Below are 24,715 nucleotides of genomic sequence, written 5' to 3'. Positions count from 1 at the left end.
CTGTTGTCCCCGGTATACTCCTGGAACAAGGGCAAGGGGTGGGCGGGGCAGTGGTTACAATTGACAAGTGCATTACAATCCCAGATTATGCTGCAAATAAAAACAAAATATAAGGTGATAAACTTAGGCTTACTTATGTTGAGGTATATCCAGACCAGTGTTTATGTCGCTATTTGTGAAAAGATATTTGTTCAAAACTGTTGTTTTGTCAGAATTTGATCAAAAATGAGCTTGATACATCAATTTGGACCAAACAATGACTCATGTTACAGTTAAGTTGACCTGTCCGATTTCCATTCAAAACGAGTCACTAATTACGCAATAAAATCGCTACCAGTCTCAGATACACATGCTTTATTGCATAATGATTGCTTTAAATAATGATCCTTTAGTGCATGAGACGATCAACAATGACGTCAAGCATGCTCAAAACATATTTATTGTCAAAAATAAGATTTGATTTCCAAACTTCGAGCCACATTGTTTATACCGGAAGCCGCCATTTTGATTGAATTTATTGAAACCCATGCTAAACCGATCGATATACAGTATAAAAACAATACGCATCGGTAACTTCCCTTTACAAAAACACGAAAACTAGCATAGAAAAATTATACTTGATTATTTTTAGCCTTTTAATAAATTATTACCTGAAAAAAATCTGCTTGGCGATCAATATGAAGGTGCGGGCGCACAAAAAAAATAAAAAATTTTTTTTTACATTTTCAAAAAAATAGGAGCGGTAAATCCGCGGAACGAAATATCAATTTGGTGTGGCCTCATTGTTTGGAATGTTATAACAGTTAGTGAGGCAGATGGTCATTTGTTTACATATCGGCAGCAATCACTTGGGGGTGCTTAAGTGATATTAATAAAATGGCTTCTTCTCTGAATTGGGAATCCAATAAGGCCCATAATTGATTCTGACAAATCTAATGGCAGAGGAAATGAATTGCATGATATTAAGGGGAAAAGTTGATACTTTTTTGTCGATAGCTTATGACTAGAAAGAAGGATTGCCCAAAAATGCACATGACCCCAGCTAAATGAAAACATACAGTTTACAAACCGCTCTTGTTAGCTCGACTATTCAAAGAATAAATGGGCTATACTACTCGCCCCAGCGTCGGCGTCGGCGTCCGGTTAAAGTTTTAGGGCAAGTTGGGATTTTCACTTATAAGTCCATTATACCCTACATTCAATTGACTTAATACTTCACGCAGTTGTTCAGGGCCATCACATGAGAAGGTTAGATAACTCCATAGTATTCTTTACACAGATTATGGCCCCTGATTGACTATGGAACTTAGGTTAAAGTTTTAGGGCAATATTTATTTATAACTTCCATATCCTTTGTTCAATTGACTTAATACTTCACACAGTTGTTCAGGACCATCACACAATGAGGTAACATAACTCCATATCCTTAATACAAGTTATGGCCCCTGATTGACTTAGGTTAAAGTTTTAGGCAAGTAAAAGTTAAGGGCAAGTTGGGATTTTAATAAAAAAAACTTCTATACCGTTCATTAAATGCACTTAATAAAATTCAAAATTGTTTACGACAATCTTACAACAAGAAACATAACTCCGTTTTAAGCCTAAATACAAATTATGGCCCTTGATTTTTTTTTTTAATTTCCTTTGAAAGGCATATTTGTATATTCTTAACCACATTTTCATAATGGGAAATCAAGTTATTTGAATGACATGCGTCATTGTTTGGGCGGGCTGGTGGGAGGGCAGCATCAAAGTCACCTTATGTATCGAATAATTTCAGTTAGGTTTGACATAAAGAGACCAAACTTGGTATTATTACATCGTTATTGTATTCTAGCTAAGTCAAAGCGGCATGGTCGAGCGCACTGTCTTACAACGGCTCTTGTATAATTCATGCCAAGTTCACGAACCTGATTCATGAAAATTTTATGGACAAAAAGGTAAATTGTTAAATAGATTGAAGTTTATGAATTTATATAGGTTAATTAACAGTTCATGAACAACAGAAACATAAAAAAGTTTTGTACATTCTTTTCTTTAAAGGGACAATTTCATGGTTTGTAAGATATTTATTTACATTTTTTATATATAATTTCAAAAGAAAGTGTGGCAAATCATTATAAATGTTTAAAATCTAAGAGTAAAAACCAATTTTAGCATAAGCGTTTTCAGATCCATTTCCAGGAAAACTCATTTTTGGTCCTAAGTCATGAGCGAGTTCCTTTAAGAATTGAAAGACAAAAAAAATGCCAAGAACAGTTGAAAGCCACAATTAATTCATCTGGTTATTAATCAGATTTGGATCATCATTATTTCATGTGTACACTATTAAATATGGTTAGCCATGGTCAAATGTGGTCATCCAGCCAAATGTGGTCAGCCATGGTCATATATGGTCAAGCATGACAAATGTGTGATCACATGGTCATATGTGGTCAACAATGGTCATATGTGATCATACAATTATATGTGGTCAAGCATGGTCATATGTGATTATACGGTCATATGTGGTCAAGTATGGTAATATTTAGTCAACCAAATTCATATGTGATTATACGGTCATATATGGTCAACCATGGTCTTATTAAATTACACGGCCATATGTGGTCAAGCATGATCATATGTGGTCAACCATAGTCATATTAAATTACACGGTCAAATATGGTCAACCATGATCATATGTGGTCAACCATGGTCATATGAAATCACACGGTCATATGTGGTCAAGCATGATCATATGTGGTCAGCAATGGTCATATGAAATCACATGATCATATGTGGTCAACCATGGTCATATGTGGTCAACCATGGTCATATGAAATCACACGGTCATATGTGGTCAAGCATGATCATATGTGGTCATGTTTGGCAGGGGTGATCACAGTGCACAGGATAAACCTCTGGTCTCAGCTATTACACATGTTTTATATATATATACTACTTTGAACAACTCTATTTTCATTTTATGCACAGTTATGCTCTTTTTCTGAGAATAACTCTTCGTATAATTTTGGTTTGAAAACTTGCTTTTTCACAGCCTTAAATGTTGCTAATTTCACATTGACAAGGAATAAAAAGGTATTAATTACCTTAAGATATTTAATATTTACCAGATTTTTTGCCAGGTTTTGCTCTGAAATATCATTTTAACAATGCCATTTTTTTGGTTTCCCCGCACTTAATCAAAATGAAAATTTTGATTGGTCTATTTGACATGGCAATGTGTATTTTTCAGACTGGACCGGTACCGATTTTGGATGATTTTTGTTTTATAACATTTACAACTATCCTTAAAAACATTCCAATGTCCTTGACAAATGTTTATCATTTTAGCATTTCAAAACATCATGCCATATATACACAGTAATATACATTATTTGGTAATGTACTGCAAAGGGAGGCAAATGCTGCATGGTGTTCAACTTCCAATACGACATCAGATAAGTAAACAAATGATTATTTGACAATATCAATTGATAAAGCTTGATTTCCTATTAAACAAAATACATGATTTTACTTTAAGCTGTGTTTGATAATTGATAAAGATTAAATCCTTATTATTTTTTACATCTGGACATGAAACCAGCTGTCAGTCAAACAGACCAACTCTATTAGAAATTTAGTCGGACTGAGTTCAAACGTGTCTGTCAGTCAAACAGACAATGTCTGCTGAGCTGTAAAGAGTGAACGATTTACTCTTTATATTTAAGTTACTATTCAATGTAGCAATATTAAACTTTTGTGGATTACTCTTGACTGATGCTCTTGAACTTATTAAGAATTTCTTCTCAGGTTCAAGAACAGTTCATGAACAAGTTTGATGTATTCTTCATAAACTAAAGCTCTTGTTTAACGTACTGAACTGTTTTATGACAGTATGCACTCATCGATGCTTATTGACTAAGGCCCCAGTTTACCGGCAATGCATGCACTCATCGATGCTTATTGACTACGGTCCAGTTTACCGGCAATGCATGCACTCATCGATGCTTATTGACTAAGGCCCCAGTTTACCGGCAATGCATGCACTCATTGATGCTTATTGACTACGGCCCCAGCCCACCGGCAATGCATGCACTCATTGATGCTTATTGACTACGGCCCCAGTTTACCGGCAATGCATGCACTCATCGATGCTTATTGACTACGGCCCCAGTTTACCGGCAATGCATGCACTCATCGATGCTTATTGACTACGGTCCAGTTTACCGGCAATGCATGCACTCATCGATGCTTATTGACTACAGCCCCAGTTTACCGGCAATGCATGCACTCATCGATGCTTATTGACTAAGGCCCCAGTTTACCGGCAATGCATGCACTCATCGATGCTTATTGACTAAGGCCCCAGTTTACCGGCAATGCATGCACTCATCGATGCTTATTGACTAAGGCCCCAGTTTACCGGCAATGCATGCACTCATCGATGCTTATTGACTAAGGCCCCAGTTTACCGGCAATGCATGCACTCATCAATGCTTATTGACTTAGGCCCCAGTTTACCGGCAATGCATGCACTCATCGATGCTTATTGACTAAGGCCCCAGTTTACCGGCAATGCATGCACTCATCGATGCTTATTGACTAAGGCCCCAGTTTACCAGCAATGCATGCACTCATCGATGCTTATTGACTAAGGCCCCAGTTTACCGGCAATGCATGCACTCATCGATGCTTATTGACTAAGGCCCCAGTTTACCGGCAATGCATGCACTCATCGATGCTTATTGACTAAGGCCCCAGTTTACCGGCAATGCATGCACTCATCGATGCTTATTGACTAAGGCCCCAGTTTACCGGCAATGCATGCACTCATCGATGCTTATTGACTAAGGCCCCAGTTTACCGGCAATGCATGCACTCATCGATGCTTATTGACTAAGGCCCCAGTTTAATGGCAATGCATGCACTCATCGATGCTTATTGACTAAGGCCCCATTTTACCGGCAATGCATGCACTCATCGATGCTTATTGACTACGGCCCCAGTTTACCGGCAATGCATGCACTCATCGATGCTTATTGACTACGGCCCCAGTTTACCGGCAATGCATGCACTCATCGATGCTTATTGACTACGGCCCCAGTTTACCGGCAATGCATGCACTCATCGATGCTTATTGACTAAGGCCCCAGTTTACCGGCAATGCATGCACTCATTGATGCTTATTGACTAAGGCCCCAGTTTACCGGCAATGCATGCACTCATTGATGCTTATTGACTAAGGCCCCAGTTTACCGGCAATGCATGCACTCATTGATGCTTATTGACTAAGGCAACAGTTTACCGGCAATGCCATGCACTCATTGATGCTAATTGACTATGGCCACAGTTTACCGGCAATGCCATGCACTCATTGATGCTAATTGACTATGGCCACAGTTTACCGGCAATGCATGCACTCATCAATGCTGATTGACTACGGCCCCAGTTTACCGGCAATGCATGCACTCATTGATGCTGATTGACTATGGCCATAGTTTACCGGCAATGCCATGCACTCATCGATACTTATTGACTATGGCCCCAGTTTACCGGCAATGCATGCACTCATTGATGCTTATTGACTACGGCCCCAGTTTACCGACAATGCATGCACTCATTGATGCTTATTGACTACGGCCCCAGTTTACTGGCAATGCCATACACTCATCGATGCTTATTGACTATGGCCCCAGTTTACCGGCAATGCCATGCACTCATCGATGCTTATTGACTACGGCCCCAGTTTACCAGCAATGCATGCACTGACATCGATGCTTATTGTCTACGACCCCAGTTTAATGGCAATTGAAGGTTAAATTCTTTAGATCTAAAAACTATTATAACATTTTCACTATGGGTTGTCATGTAAGGGCACTTTAGGCCTTTTTTCTTCTATTTTCGACGAACTACAAGGATCCACAACTGTCGTAGGAGGAGGAAAAAAAACAACAACTGAAATTTGACATCAGCATTTTATTTTTTAGTTGGAGTAGGTGTCTTGTGACCTTTATATTGCATTTGACTTTTGCAAATGTGGTACTGCAGCATTTATGTTTGAATATTTTAAAAGAAATGGTTAAAAACCAGAGAAAACTGTGAGTGACATTATAATTTGATGAACATTTGTAGTTTATTTGAAATGAGGGTGGTAGATATTCACCGATAGTCTCACCTAATGTGACGTCAGGGTCTATTTCATTGAAATGTTGAACCTTTTTATCTTGAATAATTCTCTAAATATTGAGGTCTCTGGAAGCTCCTGGAATTAAGCATTTTAAATAATAATTAAAGCCTCTTTTGACATTATGTTTAACAATTTTAAAAAAGCCTCTTGGATATTTTATGCTTCGGCAGGTTTAAGAAAATCCACAAAACATATAAGCAAATACAAAAATCAGGGGATACATGAATTTGAGACTCTACTCAAATTTCTGTAAGAAAATTATAAAAAATTATGTTCAGTGAATGTTGCATAAACATAATTGAATATTTTGTCACAGTAAAATAGGCTTTTGAAGCCTCAGGTGAGCTCCGACCATTTTAAACCCTTTGAATATACTTCTGACAGCCACTGCAATCTCGATTTTTTTTTAGCATGCTCTTTTAATCAAGGACCTTTATTGATTACCTGTTCAAGTTTCAATTCTCAAGGCATTGTTCACAGTTTTCACCAATTTGTGATATGTTGTAATATGTTGACGAAAATATTTGGGTAATACCACAAATGAGCACAAAGTATGTGGGATCTTGTTTAGGGATGAAGTCGAAGATCACCGATGAAGTACCGAAATGAACCATTATAGTTCTGCCAACATTTGACTTTAATAGGTGTGTAGGTGCTATTATGGCAGAGATTAACGACTATAATCTAGCGTCTGTTGTGCATCATTTTTATTTTTAGAATCAAAATGTGAACCCAAAATTAAATATCTCTCCAGTCCGGATCATCATTGGTTGTTTTCACTGCTGATTTCTCGACAATTTATTTTTCGAGATGATACCTGAGGAATTAAAAAAAAAGAGAAGCATTTTCAATTTTATTTTTTTTCAAATCAGCGATTTTTTCGAGCGGCAGATTTGTAAAATGTAGAATAAAAAAAGAGTAGCCTACAAAGTAATTTATGAAACCTAAAAATGCCTTCACTTTAATAGCTATTGCCAAATTTTAATGCAATTACTGTTATTTCCAAGTCATGTATCATTTTGTTGCATTTTTTTTTCAATTTTCATAGAAAAGTTGACTGTCTATGCAATAAGAAATATGCTTGAACAGGGTCAAGATCATACTGTTCAGATGTTCAGAGACTTGGTGATCTGTCAAAAAGAAACACAATCCTCAGGTTTTTGTCAGGATTGTGATTACAGAAGATAGATTAGCGTCATCATTGCTTCTTCTGGACTTTATTGAACATACTGATCGAGTATATGTGCCGTTTCTATGGAGATTTTGGAATAACGTAGCACTCATGCATGTTTCACATATTGATAATAATCATCACACACCTAAGTTCCCTCACTCAAAGGATACCATGTTCAAGGGTCCTTCGTTCCTTTTCTGAATAATTTTATAAAGGCCCCTTTCTCTTCATTTTTAAGGTCTCTCATTCACTTAAGAAACTCAAAGATCAAAGATCTTGCTTAAAGATCCATTTCCTTTCTCAAAATGGCACCTTGCCTTATGGCTCCAGTGATCCCTTACTGAAAGATTCCTTTCCAAAGATCCCTTGTAAAAGATTCCTTGCCAAAAGATCCCTTGCCAAAAGATCCCTGGTAAAAGATTCCTTGCCAAAAGATCCCTGGTAAAAGATTCCTTGCCAAAAGATCCCTTGCCAAAAGATTCCTTGCCAAAAGATTCCTTGCCCGATTTCAATTTCTCAAGGTCATAATAAGTTTAAAGAACTCTTGCTCTATGAATTGTTACCCGTATAAAACTGTCTTGCAATTATTATTCAATACACCAGCGAAAACTTCCATGAAATTTCAGAGAGAAGAACTTCTTTTAAATTGAAAGATGTCTGAATTGCCTGCAGGAGTCAAGTTTATTTCTTTGAATTATATCACCTTTTAATGCATACAATGTTTAAGAATTTCAAATTTCAAGGCGGGTGTTAATTTAAAGGTCTGCCTTCTGCCATTCATCTGATACACAATCACTGCGTCAGATTGTGGGTATCAGCCAACGATGTTGTATTTTAAGTCAGTTTAAGATGTGCTCACTCTGCCCATTCTTAATCATTAAGTTTTACTTCATGTCATTAAAGTATAATGTGGGCCTCTGTAACTGTCAAACTTGCTTATTTTATGTATAGTTTCTAACCATATTTTTTTTTATCACTGTGTTCAATTGCACATCGAATGTTGGTTTCCCATGAAATGACCAGGGTTTTTATGTCCAATCATACCATTTATATAATCATTTAAAAAAACATAATTAATTACCCCGTTGGCTCGAATTCGCTTGGCTTGAATTCCTTATTGGTTCGAACTGGATGTAAAGGACTGATTTCATTATTCTGAAGGTAAACATTTCCGCTTGGCCCAAATTTTCTGAGGCTCGATGTACTTAATACGACGGTCCCAGTGAGTGGGAGTTCGAGCCAAAGAGGTTTGACTGTACTTAATTTTTCTCTGATCAATTTGTAATTTTATATAACAACATTTAACCCAAAACAAAATATTTTACAACAATACAGAATTGTTTAAACCACTGCTAGCACACTGTTGACTCAGGTTTTCGAAATAAAAAAACTATTGACTTTAATTATTGTGATTAATATTAAGGAAATCATGTGTAAATTCTGTTGTATGTTTGACATTTGAAAACTTGTTTTCTGTATAAGTACAAGAATAAGAATATTCATGAAACCACCAGATTCTCAATTTTCCTCTCCTTATTTATTAGAATTTCTGCTTGGTAATCATAACTTAGTGAGCATAAATATGGCTACGTGCTCTTCGGAATCTATCCTCCTGTAGTTAATTTTCCATTAAAACCCAAAGGGAGAATTTTAAGACATTAAAGAATGACAAAAGTACTGAGTAACTTAAATTTCAAAGAACTTCCATATTTTAATGGATTCTGCAGAGAGAATTGACCGAGTGTTGAAATTTGATTTGGAACAATTTGTAACGTTTTAATAGATCCAGTTGAATATTGACGAAAAGCAATTTGTACTAAATGAAAGCTCTTATAATACCCAATAAAAAGGCGTGCCACGGCCAGGTTCAGTATTGTGATCATGCAGCTCAGAGCAGACTTTTCTGTGCCCTTTGGAACTATTTAGTTACCAATCATTTTGTACAAGATAAAAGAACAGAAGGTTCCCGTCTTCAGAAGCTCTCTATCAAGACCAACGAAATCCTTTCCTTCTTTTCTGCTTGTAATAAAAGAGCGTAACAAAAGCGTGAATCATTGAAGAAACTCAATCATTATGAGCGTACAAAGAAAATTGAGCACTCTCCCTATTTCTTCCTGTACCGACCATTCAACTATTTTAGCCTTTAATAATGACCACCGTTCCTGTGTCGGGGACAACCAATAGCTGTAATCATTTCAGTGAAAGTCTGTAAAGAGACCTTTAATTATCATGCGGGGCCTCTGAGTGTATGGAACATTTCAGACATTGATGGTAACACACAGTTTTGAAGGTTTTGACACACAGTTTATTATGTCTCTGAGGAAACATTTTTTTCCATTTTGAACCTCAATTATTGGGGGTGTCTATTAAGGTTGATGGGGATTTAGAAGCAGGTGTTATTCTTTTCTGATTCTTTGCATTTATGATATAATATACCAAGGCTTTGCCCCCTTCCGGTGGTGGAAGGCGGAGAATAATATTTCCGACCTCCCCGAACATGTATAGGTATCACATGTCTTTGAGTTAGGATTAAAATTTTGGACAAGTGAAATTTTTTGTTTCATTGTTAAAATAATAGAAAAAATAATGCTTTATTATATTTGAAAAGCTTCACTAAATAGTGCATGCCTATATTTGTTTTAACTGTCATCAACGTCATGATGCGCAGTAACTTGAAGTCAGTTAAGAGGTTGAATTGATGGGTTGATGTCATTATCGGGGAATGAACGCAATTGGGCTGGTCAAAGTGTGTGGAGTTCGAATAGTTCATTATTAATCCCCCGCCGAATCGAAGATTTCAGGAGGGGGATATTGTTTTGGCGTTGTCCGTCCGTCATTCCGTCCGGTACCATATTTTGGTAGGCATTGATCAGAAAATGTTCAAACTTGGTCAGAATGTTCCCCTTGATCATATCTTGACCTATTTTAGAGTGGGTCACATGGGGTCAAAAACTAGGTCACTAGGTCAAATCTTAGAAAAATCTTTGGAACATACTAGAGGCATTATACATGGTCAAATATTCATGAAACTTTATCAGAATATTTTCCTTGATGAACTCTTGGTCTTAAATAAAACTGGGTCACATATGATCGAAAATTAGGTCACTAGGTCAAATCTTAGAAAATTCTTGTCCAGAACCATATCATGGTAATGATTGGTCAATTTATGTTCAAAATTGGTCATGATGTACCCCTTGAAGAAATATGGACCACTTAAAAAAGTGGGTCACATGGGGTCAAAAACTAGGTCAGTAGGTCAAATCTTAGAAAAATCTTTGGAACATACTAAAGGCATGATACATGGTCAAATATTCATGAAACTTAATCAGAATGTTTTCCTTGATGAACTCTTGGATTATGTTCAAACTTGGTCATGATGTACCCCTTGATGCAATATGGACCGCTTGTAAAAGTGGGGCATATGGGGTCAAAAATAGGTCACAAGGTCAAATTTTAGAAAAATCTTTGAAACACATTAAGAGGCAATATGTATGGTCTTATATTCATGAAACTTGATCAGAATGTTTTCCTTGATGAACTCTTGGACATGTTTTAAACTGGGTCACATGTGATTAGAAATTAGGTCACTAGGTCAAATCTTTCAAAAATCTTGTCTGAAACTATTTTATGGTGGTGATTGGTCTAATTAAGTTCAAACATGGTCAGAATGTTCTCTTAGGTTGAATTTCAACTGCATTTTAAAAGTGGATTAATGGGTCAAAAACTAGGTCACTAGGTCATATCTTACAGAAATCTTTGGAACACTCTAGAGGCAAAACATCTCTTTTTTTCATGAAACTTAATCAGAATGCCTCGATGAAATCTTGGAATAGTTTGAAACAAGTAGGTTATTTGGGTCAAAATGAGGTCACTGAGTCAAATCTTAAAAAAAACCTTGTGGACACTCTAGAGGCTATATTTTGTTGTATATATCTGGACCAATCTTCATGAAACTTGATCAGAATGTTAGCCTTGATGAAATCTTTAATAGCTTAGTTTGGAACTGGGTAGCCTGGAGTCATATACTAGGTTTCTTGGTCAATTCTAAATGTTATATATATACAATTTTTTATTTTTTTTCAAACAGTTGCAATCAAACTCAAACTCATATATATACAACAATTGATTTCCATTCCTTGACTTAGCCCAATCAGGCGGGGGATATCAATTCAACGAATTTGCTTGTTTCATTTAAGAATTGTTAAAAAAATACTTTATTTCATTTAAGAAAACCTTTCATTAAATTTTTCTTACCCATTCTGTAAGTAGAACGACCCGATCAATAGTTTTCATGTATATTGTTTTGTGATAAATTGCGATCCGAACATATCCGAAGATGTCGCATTCATCGATTGATAAACGCAATTGCCAAAAGACAGTTCATTTAAGGAATGGAAGTTGAGCTGTAAATATTGACAAATGGTTCCCCAAAATCTTTGTGTTTTAAGGTCATTATTTCATTTAAGAATTGTTAAAAAAATATTTCATTTAAGAAAACCTTTCAGTAATCCTTTCTTACCCATTCTGTAAGTAGAACGACCCAACTGTAACTGGAAACATTTTTATCAAATGACGTCACAATAACCTGGGAAAAGATCAACCACTTGAAATCACTTTTAAACAATAAATTGAAACATTTATGACAACAATACATTTGAAATGTAATAAATTAACACTTTCTAAAATGTTGATTTATATTTTTAAGGGACCTGTTAACGCAATTAATACAAACAATAACAAGATCAATAATTTTCAGCTCGACTATTCGAAGAATAGGTGGGCTATACTACTCGCCCCGGCGTCGGCGTCCGGTTAAAGTTTTAGGGCAAGTAGGGATTTTCACTTATAAGTCCAATACCCTACATTCAATTGACTTAATACTTCACACAGTTGTTCAGGGCCATCACATGATGAGGTTAGATAACTCCATATTATTCTTTACACAGATTATGGCCCCTGATTGACTATGGAACTTGGGTTAAAGTTTTAGGGCAAGTTGGAATATTTATTAATAACTTCTATATCCTTTGTTCAATTGACTTAATACTTCACACAGTTGTTCAGGACCATCCCACAATGAGGTTATATAACTCCATATTATCCTAAATACAAGTTATGGCCCCTGATTGACTTAGGTTAAAGTTTTAGGGCAGGTTAAAGTTTTAGGGCAAGTTGGGATTTTCACTTAAAACTCCAATACCATTCATTCAATTGACTTAATACTTTACACAGATGTTCAGAGCCATCACAAAATGAGGTTAGAATACTCCATATTATCTTTTATACAAATAATGGCCCCTGATTGACTATGGAACTTAGGTTAAAGTTTTAGGGCAGGTTGGGATATTGTTTAATAACTTCTATACCCTTCATTCAATTGACTTAATACTTCACACAATTGTTCAGGACCATCACCCAATGAGGTTACATAACTCCATATCCTTAATACAAGTTATGGCCCCTGATTGACTTAGGTTAAAGTTTTAGGCAAGTAAAAGTTGAGGGCAAGTTGGGATTTTAATAAAAAAAAACTTCTATACCGTTCATTAAATGCACTTAATAAAATTCAAAATTATTTACGACCATCTTACAAGAAACATAACTCCGTTTTAAGCCTAAATATAAGTTATGGCCCTTGAATTATTATTTTTTTATTTTTTTTATTTTTTTTTTAATTTCCTTTGGAAGGCATATTTGTATATTCTTAACCACATTTTCATAATGGGAAATCATGTTATTTGAATGACTTGCGTCATTGTTTGGGCGGGCTGGTGGGAGGGCAGCATCAAAGTCACCTTATGTATCAAATAATTTTAGTTAGGTTTGACATAAAGAGACCAAACTTGGTATTATTACATCGTTATTGTATTCTAAGTCAAAGTGGCGTAGTCGAGCGCGCTGTCTTATGACGGCTCTTGTTATGTATATTGTTATGCCATGAATTGCTATCCGAAGATGTCACGTTCATCGATTGATAAACGCAATTGCCGAAAGGCAGTTCATTTATGGAATGGAAGTTGAGCTGTAAATATTGACAAATGGTTCCCCAAAATCTTCATGTTTCAAGGTTTTCATATAAATTGATAATATTTTTATGGAAGTAATTATTTATTTTGCTTATACTATGCCTTTCTTAAACATTTCACTTCTAATCATGTATTTATCTATGAAAATATTCGTCTTTTGGCCTTGTCAAAAAAAGGCTGGCCTTGTAAAAACAAGGCCTGACCCATTCTGTCATGCAAGAATTAACCTATCATTCACTATATGTTCATATAATATAATCTCATTTATTGTTTCTTATATCAGGACCTTATTATATATCAAAACATGACCAAAAAGCAAAGAGAAACAATCTGCCAAATGTGACTGTCCTCTGCGTATGAGATAGTTTAAGAGAACCCGCTGAACCTTGCAGTTAATCCTTAATCATCATTCTGAACGTAACAGGGTGGAAAATCAATTAAGACACAAATTTTGTTAGAGAGATCATGTTATTGAATGTCCATTCCATCTGAAACATTGTAATCACAATGACATTCAAGTGTGGACTTGTATTTTACAAGTGTGTCCTTTCCCTTCCTTACAAAGATGGGACTTGGCTGTCACTATAAATCCATTATCAAACTTTAATTTACCAGGTCACCTGCACCGTCCATATGTGCTTTCCGCCTTTTTGTTTTTCTCGTTTCATTGTTGAAAATAATAGAAAAAATAATGCTTTATTATATTAAGGACAGACAGATGACTGTATTTCATTCCCTTACTTATGGTATTATATGAATATATTTTAATCAATAGTAAGGCCATTTTTTTTTTATTAATAATTATTGGTTAACGGATTTTTTTGAAAAAAATGTTGGACGGGTGGTGCGAAAAAAAAAAAAAAAAAAGGAATTCAGACTTGTAAGTTACTAAATTTTTTACAATGCATGTATTTTTCATAGTGTTTGTGGGGAAACCCAAAACAAAAAGATCAAATAATATCATTAATTCATAGCAGCAATTACATTGCTTACAGTTGAGTTTACATTTATTACCAAAAAAATTTTTTTTTAATTTTATGCAGATGGTATGTTGAAAATGAGAAATTTATATTTTTTGTATGATCTCAGCTCAATTGAGGCCGCCATTTTGAAAACAATTTTTAAAACTGCATCCTTATGTTGCAAAGGAACAAGCAACAGGTTTTACATCATTTCATGTGCGCAGAAAAAAAAATCTGACTTTTTTTTTTCAATAATTAAAAAAAATATTTTTTTTTGGAGATTTCGAAATAATTGGGCGACCAATTTATTAAAAAAAAAAAAGGCCTAAAAAGTGAAAAGATGGTATAAACATGGACCTGTAAGGTTTCTGGCTTTTAATCTCCTATTCAAACAGATGTTGTGCTTATAATGATCAGTTACACCATCTATAGGATTTGTTAAGTTTATATAATTATCCCAATTATTTATTGTTCAGATTCCAAAAATATTGCTCTGTTACCCTCACATTTATAAACTCAATGAAGGCGATAATGCACCTAGATATCAACCTTACGGAACATTTTCATCGTAAAAACTCACGACAGGTATTAATGTGAATATGTAGCAATTGTCAAGCACAGTGCTTTTCCTTTACAAAGGGAAATAAACACTGCGTCTAACCAGCGACCTATAACAAAACTAAAAGGCAGCAAATAGGTTTTTTGTTGTGGGCTTTAAAGCAGTCTGGCTAACATTTCTTTATTTTCTTTATTTTTTATATCGGTGTTTTAATTTATTTACGGACATTAAAATGGTTTCTTAACAACATAGTTTAAGGATAGTTGAAAAAAATGTGTTACTAGTATTGATAATTATTCACTTTCTTACAATCTAAAATGGTATCCACAGACCTTCGTCCACTGAAAATTGTATCTATACAGCCTCTAACAAACATTAGTCTACAGAAAATAATTGCTTCTTACATGTCCATGCAGTGTGTGGGATTGTTTATCAGATTGGGGATTGATTCCTGATCATGGCATTGGTGCTGTCAAACATAGCCCTGCTTTATGGTCAAAGAGAAATGTTCACTGCTTGGGTTTATCTTTGGACAAAATTAACTTTCTGAGAAAACAGGAAACATTAAATGTAACAAGAGCACCACATTACTTATCTGCTGCTAAAGCCTATCAACCATGCATGCATTATTTGGTATTCCTCAGAGAATGTTCAAATTTGGAAGTTGTCTATTTAATACGTGTATGGAAATTGAGTGAATCAACTACTCGATAAAAGCGTGAAAATGTGACACAGAAGCATCACTGAAAACCCCGCTGTTCAGTTCACACCACGCTAAAAGCCTTGACACTGGCAACTCCTAGATTCATGCATTATTTATTTTGATTTTCTGCAATACTGCTCAATTAACTTGATAGGATGCAATAATTGGACATTTGTGTTGATGTCAATGTCATTTCTTGACACATGTTTGTTTTTATGGGTTTGGCTTGAAAATGTCAACCAAGTAATAATTCACTCTTAATGTTAATGTCTATAAAAAGTTGTAAGTTAAAACTAAAGGATCATGTATGTCATAACTTAAGTTGTTCTAGTGCAATTTACAGCATTTGTTTTTACAAATGTTTTTTTTAATTTTTCCCATTTAAAGCTGCACTCTCACAGATTGAACATTTTGACAACTTTTTTTTTTGTCTTGGAACGAGCCAATTTCTGAGAAAATCCATGGAAAACAGTTATATAAGACTGCTGACAAAAAAAAAATTGATTTTTATTTTTAAGTTCAAAAATTGATGTTTAATGCATTTTTCTTAAACCGTTACAGTTTAAGCCATAAAACATTAATTTTTGAACGGAAATATGAAAATGTACGACCTGATTTTTAGTCAGCAATCTTATATCATTGGTTTGCAGATATTTACGCAAAAATTTGCTCTTTCTAAGACAAAAAAATAAAAAAACTTGTAAAAATGGTATATCTGTGAGAGTGCAGCTTTAAAACCTGGAAAGTTGTTTGATTGTGTGTTAATTTTTCAAAAAAAAAAAGATCTTGGTGTGCACAATTTTTAACCTTGGCCCAAATCATAAACTGTTCAAGATATTCACATACAACTTGGTACGCATGTAATTTAAGTTACATACATGCCATATTTTCTGGCGACCATTCAGGGGGATTTGTTCAGAAAGGCTGAAAATTCAGGGGGATTTTGGTAATATTCAGGGGGATTTTTTAGCAGGTTTAAGTTGGCGAAATTTCAAAGTATTTTTAGACGCAATTAAGTACGAAAACATTTTTCATTATACAGAATTATTTCATGTCATGATTTATCATATTCTTATGATAAACTCTCATGTCATACTGTAATACTGTAAATTAAATTTAACTTCCTCCAAAGTCTTTTAAAAAAATTCTGCTAACGTAATACTATCAGCTATGATTACGTTCAGGTACTTAGAGAATGGAATGAAAATTATTAATTTCTTCCTTTTCCAAAATAGTAATATTTTTTTGCCTTTGATCATGACTTCAAATTAATTGATCACTTGTTGTTAAGGTTTCCTTTTGGCATTTATCAAATCTAAACAGTCATTTCACCCTTGCGGAGTTGTTTCTTTACATTCAGTTTCACTTTGTCATTATTGCCTGTGATGTAAAATATCTTCTTCTTTTTTTTAAATTCCGGGGGATTTTTCCCCCCCGCCGGGGAATATGGCATGTATGTAGTTACCGGTAAAATGCAAGTTCACAATTGTTCTTGATCGCTCTGCGGTCTGCGGTTCAATTGTTGTGGCTCTGTGGTTAACGATTGTCCTGAATCACTGCGATGCTCGAATGTCCTGGATCGCACTGCTATGCACGGTTATCTGTCCAAAGGGCTAATACCTTCTATAGTTTATTATCATTTTAATAAAAAACAGGCTTGATTTATAATTATTTTTTTTTTATTGCAGCCTCACTTGGCGATATAGAACTGGATCTCATACATTACGATGAATGGATCGCTCCCCAGTACACGTGCCCCATTGGTTCGGACTTCACGTGGCCATGCTCAAGTACAGCGGGGGTGGGGCGAGATCTCCAGTGTATACACAAAGACTGGTTGTGTGACCTTGACCCTGATTGTCCCAATGGGGAGGACGAAGATACGGGACCCACAGGGCCCTGCCGTGATACACATTGTGAGTACACATGTTCACGTACAGTTTGTTGACCTTTCATATACGGTGAGTTTTGTTGGCAAAAGTTATATAAGAGTACCACAATTCTTAACATAATTATATTTTGGGACATACAGGGAGTACTTTTTTAAGTATTGTTTCAAACAATTTGTGTGAATATAGTACTTAACATACATTATGGGACATTATGACTTAGTTTCGGGAATCAGTTCCAGTTTGACTATCGATGATAGGTTCCACTAAAGTAACCGATTATTGTTTGTACAATCGGTTTCTGACAATATCTTCATTTCAGTTTACTCTTGTACAAGAACTAATTATCGTTAACTATTTTTATGTTATGTGTATGTTTGAAGCCATTTAGTATATGTTGTTGCTTCTGGCCATATTGTTAATGATAAAACTTCGCAAATTCAAAGTGGAAAATTGGCAGACATAAACAAAACACAAATAACACGAGAAAAGATGAAAACCAACTTGCCAGTTGAATGGATGATCGGTTATGACCAAATACGATCGATTGTTGCCAATTTCAGGCCCAACCAATCATTTTTCGATTATGATCGATCATCGGAACATCACATTTATGACTACCATATTTTACATACTTCATGACATTATGACAGCTGTATTTTACACATACTTTCTCTGGCAAAATTTTTTGTATTGTGACTAATAAAAATATGTTTGTTTTCTTGTTCCAGCCAAATTATGCGGTGAAGAGGACCACTTTGTGTGTGCAGACGACAAATCACTGTGCATTCCACGCAACTGGATGTGCGACGGAGACCTAGATTGTGATGATGGTTCGGACGAAAATAAAGACAATTGTGAGATTTGCAAATATTATATATTATTTTTAGCTATTGGCACATACAATGTGATATTAAGTTTTTGCAGGAGCCAACATGAAGGTATTTTATTTCAGTTTAAATCACAAGAGTCTTGTAATTGTTACTGTATAAATAATGTCCTTATAGATGCCCTGCATTCCCTGATAGACGTTCATCCACCTCCTGTCGTTTGTATTTCTTATATTTTTGTTTTTAATTTTGTTTAAGAATAAAACTTCCAAAAATTGATCAGCATGTCTGCCAACGTCTATAAACTACTGCCCTAATGTATCCACTGTAATAGGTTACACTTTACCAAGATTATGAACAACAACATTTTCATATTTGTTTATTTATTATAAATTTGCAAGGGTTAAGTATACAACACTCCAGTGGTGCGTCTTTTAGGACATTATATATTGACAGCTTTATACAGTACTTAATGTTTGTCTAGCACTGAGCCCTCATAATGTATTTCTTATATTATTTGGTTTATGACAAAGATAGAAAAAAATATAAGCTAAGCTCAATACTATATATTATTATATGGCATATATTATTTGTCAGGTCGGACCCATGGAATAGACCGACCAGGTAGATAGTAGAGTTTTGGGCAATTTACCATGAAAATTACTCTGATATATTAGTCTATTTTGCTTGATTCAGGTCAACATACACTTAATTAGAATCATTCCTTCATTTACTGAAATTTACATTTTCTTGATCATTGTTTTCACAGTGAATTGTCCTCAGCTCTATATACTTGTATAACTGGTCACCATCAGATTCTCACGGATCAGGTGAATTTATTTGTTATTCATGAAAATACCATTTAATTTAGCGTGGGGGAGGGGCCAGATTTTGATCTGTGTTCAGGCATTGCCAAATTGAGAGTCATGTTGAAAGACCTACCTACCCGGCAGTAGTCAGAAATGAAAGAAACAAAGTTCCTTGAAAAACACATGTCTTAATTTCCTGACAAAAAGCAAAAAGCAGACTTTACCATGAAAACTTACTAATGTCATCATAAACCTAAACTTTTCTCCGTAACACCATTTCCTTGAGTCATTTGATTAGCTTGAGCTTTTCAAGATCTGATTAATTTGGCTCAGTTGTGAGTTTTTGTGATTTGAAAGATGAAATTCTACCCAACCCATAATGCTAAACATATAAACAATTTGGCATGGCAAATAAATGCTGATGGTCCTGATGATGGTGACTGGTTCTTTAATGCATGGTCTGACTGTGAACATCACACTTTTATTGTACTCAGAATTTTGTGCCTGATTTTGTGCAAAGGTTTATACAAGGTTTGGAATTGATATGTGACAAAATGAAAGGTTTTCCTGTAGCTGGGTGGACTACAATTTTAGTCACACTATTAATTGCCTTGCACAGGATCTCCCCAAGCTTTTACTTACATGTGTAGCTTCTTCTTCTAATTCAAAACACATTATGAGTAGTGTTATCTGATACAGAACACAAATGTGATGTGTAGTGCTTTATAATGTAGAACACAAGATGTGATGTGTAGTGTTTTGTTGTAATGTAGAACACAAGATGTGATGTGTAATGTTTTATAATGTAGAACACAAGATGTGATTTGTAGTGTTTTGTAATGTAGAACACAAGATGTGATGTGTAGTGTTTTATAATGTAGAACACAAGATGTGATGTGTAGTGTTTTGTAATGTAGAACACAAGATGTGATGTGTAGTGTTTTGTATGAAGAACACAAGATGTGATGTGTAGTGTTTTGTAATGAAGAACACAAGATGTGATGTGTAGTGTTTTATAATGTAGAACACAAGATGTGATGTGTAGTGTTTTGTAATGAAGAACACAAGATGTGATGTGTAGTGTTTTATAATGTAGAACACCAGATGTGATGTGTAGTGTTTTGTAATGAAGAACACAAGATGTGATGTGTAGTGTTTTATAATGAAGAACACAAGTTGTGATATGTAGTGTTTTATAATGTAGAACACAAGATGTGATGTGTAGTGTTTTGTAATGAAGAACACAAGATGTGATGTGTAGTGTTTTATAATGAAGAACACAAGATGTGATGTGTAGTGTTTTGTAATGTTGAACACCAGATGTGATTTGTAGTGTTTTGTAATGAAGAACACAAGATGTGATGTGTAGTGTTTTATAATGAAGAACACAAGTTGTGATGTGTAGTGTTTTATAATGTAGAACACAAGATGTGATGTGTAGTGTTTTGTAATGAAGAACACAAGATGTGATGTGTAGTGTTTTATAATGAAGAACACAAGATGTGATGTGTAGTGTTTTATAATGTAGAACACAAGATGTAATGTGTAGTGTTTTGTAATGAAGAACACAAGATGTGATGTGTAGTGTTTTATAATTTAGAACACAAGATGTGATGTGTAGTGTTTTATAATGTAGAACACCAGATGTGATGTGTAGTGTTTTATAATGTAGAACACCAGATGTGATGTGTAGTGTTTTATAATGTAGAACACCAGATGTGATGTGTAGTGTTTTATAATGAAGAACACAAGATGTGATGTGTAGTGTTTTATAATGTAGAACACAAGATGTAATGTGTAGTGTTTTGTAATGAAGAACACAAGATGTGATGTGTAGTGTTTTATAATGAAGAACACCAGATGTGATGTGTAGTGTTTTATAATGTAGAACACAATATGTGATGTGTAGTGTTTTATAATGTAGAACACCAGATGTGATGTGTAGTGTTATCTGATGCAGAACACAAGATGTGATGTGTAGTGTTTTATAATGTAGAACACAAATGTGATGTGTAGTGTTATCTGATGTAGAACACCAGATGTGATGTGTAGTGTTTTATAATGCAGAACACAAGATGTGATGTGTAGTGTTTTATAATGTAGAACACAAATGTGATGTGTAGTGTTATCTGATGTAGAACACAAGATGTGATGTGTAGTGTTTTATAATTTAGAACACAAGATGTGATGTGTAGTGTTTTATAATGTAGAACACCAGATGTGATGTGTAGTGTTTTATAATGTAGAACACCAGATGTGATGTGTAGTGTTATCTGATGCAGAACACAAGATGTGATGTGTAGTGTTTTATAATTTAGAACACAAGATGTGATGTGTAGTGTTTTATAATTTAGAACACAAGATGTGATGTGTAGTGTTTTATAATTTAGAACACAAGATGTGATGTGTAGTGTTTTATAATGTAGAACACCAGATGTGATGTGTAGTGTTTTATAATTTAGAACACAAGATGTGATGTGTAGTGTTTTATAATGTAGAACACCAGATGTGATGTGTAGTGTTTTATAATGTAGAACACCAGATGTGATGTGTAGTGTTATCTGATGCAGAACACAAGATGTGATGTGTAGTGTTTTATAATTTAGAACACAAGATGTGATGTGTAGTGTTTTATAATGTTGAACACAAGATGTGATGTGTAGTGTTTTATAATTTAGAACACAAGATGTGATGTGTAGTGTTTTATAATGTAGAACACCAGATGTGATGTGTAGTGTTTTATAATGTAGAACACAAGATGTGATGTGTAGTGTTTTATAATGTAGAACACCAGATGTGATGTGTAGTGTTTTATAATGTAGAACACCAGATGTGATGTGTAGTGTTATCTGATGCAGAACACAAGATGTGATGTGTAGTGTTTTATAATGTAGAACACAAGATGTGATGTGTAGTGTTTTATAATGTAGAACACAAGATGTGATGTGTAGTGTTTTATAATGTAGAACACAAGATGTGATGTGTAGTGTTTTATAATGTAGAACACAAGATGTGATGTGTAGTGTTTTATAATGTAGAACACCAGATGTGATGTGTAGTGTTATCTGATGCAGAACACAAGATGTGATGTGTAGTGTTATCTGATGCAGAACACAAGATGTGATGTGTAGTGTTTTATAATGTAGAACACAAGATGTGATGTGTAGTGTTTTATAATGTAGAACACAATATGTGATGTGTAGTGTTTTGTAATGTTGAACACAAGATGTGATGTGTAGTGTTTTATAATGAAGAACACAAGATGTGATGTGTAGTGTTTTATAATGTTGAACACAAGATGTGATGTGTAGTGTTTTATAATGTAGAACACAAGATGTGATGTGTAGTGTTTTATAATGAAGAACACAGATGTGATGTGTAGTGTTTTTATAATGAAAAACACAAGATGTGATGTGTAGTGTTTTATAATGTAGAACACAAGATGTGATGTGTAGTGTTTTGTTGTAATGTAGAACACAAGATGTGATGTGTAATGTTTTGTTGTAATGTAGAACACAATATGTGATGTGTAATGTTTTGTTGTAATGTAGAACACAAGATGTGATGTGTAGTGTTTTGTTGTAATGTAGAACACAAGATGTGATGTGTAATGTTTTGTTGTAATGTAGAACACAAGATGTGATGTGTAGTGTTTTATAATGTAGAACACAAGATGTGATGTGTAGTGTTTTGTTGTAATGTAGAACACAAGATGTGATGTGTAATGTTTTATAATGTAGAACACAAGATGTGATGTGTAGTGTTTTATAATGTAGAACACAAGATGTGATGTGTAGTGTTTTGTTGTAATGTAGATTCTAACACAAGATGTGATGTGTAGTGTTTTATAATGAAGAACACAAGATGTGATGTGTAGTGTTTTGTTGTAATGTAGAACACAAGCTGTGATGTGTAATGTTTTATAATGTAGAACACAAGATGTGATGTGTAGTGTTTTATAATGTAGAACACAATATGTGATGTGTAGTGTTTTATAATGAAGAACACAGATGTGATGTGTAGTGTTTTATAATGAAGAACACAAGATGTGATGTGTAGTGTTTTGTTGTAATGTAGAACACAAGCTGTGATGTGTAATGTTTTATAATGTAGAACACAAGATGTGATGTGTAGTGTTTTATAATGTAGAACACAATATGTGATGTGTAGTGTTTTATAATGAAGAACACAGATGTGATGTGTAGTGTTTTATAATGAAGAACACCAGATGCGATGTGTAGTGTTTTATAATGTAGAACACAAGATGTGATGTGTAGTGTTTTATAATGTAGAACACAAGATGTGATGTGTTTCATAATGTAGAACACAAGATGTGATGTGTAGTGTTTTATAATGTAGAACACAAGATGTGATGTGTTTCATAATGTAGAACACAAGATGTGATGTGTAGTGTTTTATAATGTAGAACACAAGATGTGATTGTAGTGTTTTGTTGTAATGTAGAACACAAGATGTTATGTGTAGTGTTTTGTAATGTAGACTACAAGATGTGATGTGTAGTGTTTTGTTGTAATGTAGAACACAAGATGTGATGTGTAATGTTTTGTTGTAATGTAGAACACAAGATGTGATGTGTAGTGTTTTATAATGAAGAACACAAGATGTGATGTGTAGTGTTTTGTTGTAATGTAGAACACAAGATGTGATATGTAGTGTTTTATAATGTAGAACACAAGTTGTGATGTGTAGTGTTTTATAATGAAGAACACAGATGTGATGTGTAGTGTTTTATAATGTAGAACACAAGATGTGATGTGTAGTGTTTTATAATGTAGAACACAAGATGTGATGTGTAGTGTTTTATAATGAAGAACACAGATGTGATGTGTAGTGTTTCATAATGTAGAACACAAGATGTGATGTGTTTCATAATGTAGAACACAAGATGTGATGTGTAGTGTTTTATAATGTAGAACACAAGATGTGATGTGTTTCATAATGTAGAACACAAGATGTGATGTGTAGTGTTTTATAATGTAGAACACAAGATGTGATTGTAGTGTTTTGTTGTAATGTAGAACACAAGATGTGATGTGTAGTGTTTTGTAATGTAGACTACAAGATGTGATGTGTAGTGTTTTGTTGTAATGTAGAACACAAGATGTGATGTGTAATGTTTTGTTGTAATGTAGAACACAAGATGTGATGTGTAGTGTTTTATAATGAAGAACACAAGATGTGATGTGTAGTGTTTTGTTGTAATGTAGAACACAAGATGTGATATGTAGTGTTTTATAATGTAGAACACAAGTTGTGATGTGTAGTGTTTTATAATGAAGAACACAGATGTGATGTGTAGTGTTTTATAATGTAGAACACAAGATGTGATGTGTAGTGTTTTATAATGTAGAACACAAGATGTGATGTGTAGTGTTTTATAATGAAGAACACAGATGTGATGTGTAGTGTTTCATAATGTAGAACACAAGATGTGATGTGTAGTGTTTTATAATGAAGAACACAGATGTGATGTGTAGTGTTTCATAATGTAGAACACAAGATGTGATGTGATGTGTTTTGTAATGAAGAACACAAGATGTGATGTGTAGTGTTTTATAATGAAGAACACAGAT

At 34.4% G+C, this 24,715-nt stretch overlaps 1 protein-coding gene across 3 annotated transcripts in view; it reads left to right on the top strand.

Annotated features, from left to right (window-relative positions):
* Positions 1 to 24,715, top strand: part of LOC128240854 (low-density lipoprotein receptor-related protein 1-like) — a 183,586-nt gene that overhangs the window by 38,717 nt on the left and 120,154 nt on the right. For 2 of the 3 annotated variants that reach the window (XM_052957800.1, XM_052957798.1), the window contains exons 2-4: positions 17,282 to 17,509; positions 18,214 to 18,339; positions 18,910 to 18,936. In XM_052957800.1, coding sequence (XP_052813760.1) covers positions 17,282 to 17,509; positions 18,214 to 18,339; positions 18,910 to 18,936 — 381 coding nt within the window. The remainder of the gene's footprint in view (positions 1 to 17,281; positions 17,510 to 18,213; positions 18,340 to 18,909; positions 18,937 to 24,715) is intronic. The other variant, XM_052957801.1, reaches the window with a different exon arrangement.

Source organism: Mya arenaria, chromosome 7, assembly GCF_026914265.1.
Source record: "Mya arenaria isolate MELC-2E11 chromosome 7, ASM2691426v1".
Taxonomy (NCBI): Eukaryota; Metazoa; Mollusca; class Bivalvia; order Myida; family Myidae; genus Mya; species Mya arenaria.
The sequence above is the reverse complement of the archived record's forward strand: the minus strand, read 5'-3'. Positions and strand labels throughout refer to the sequence as shown.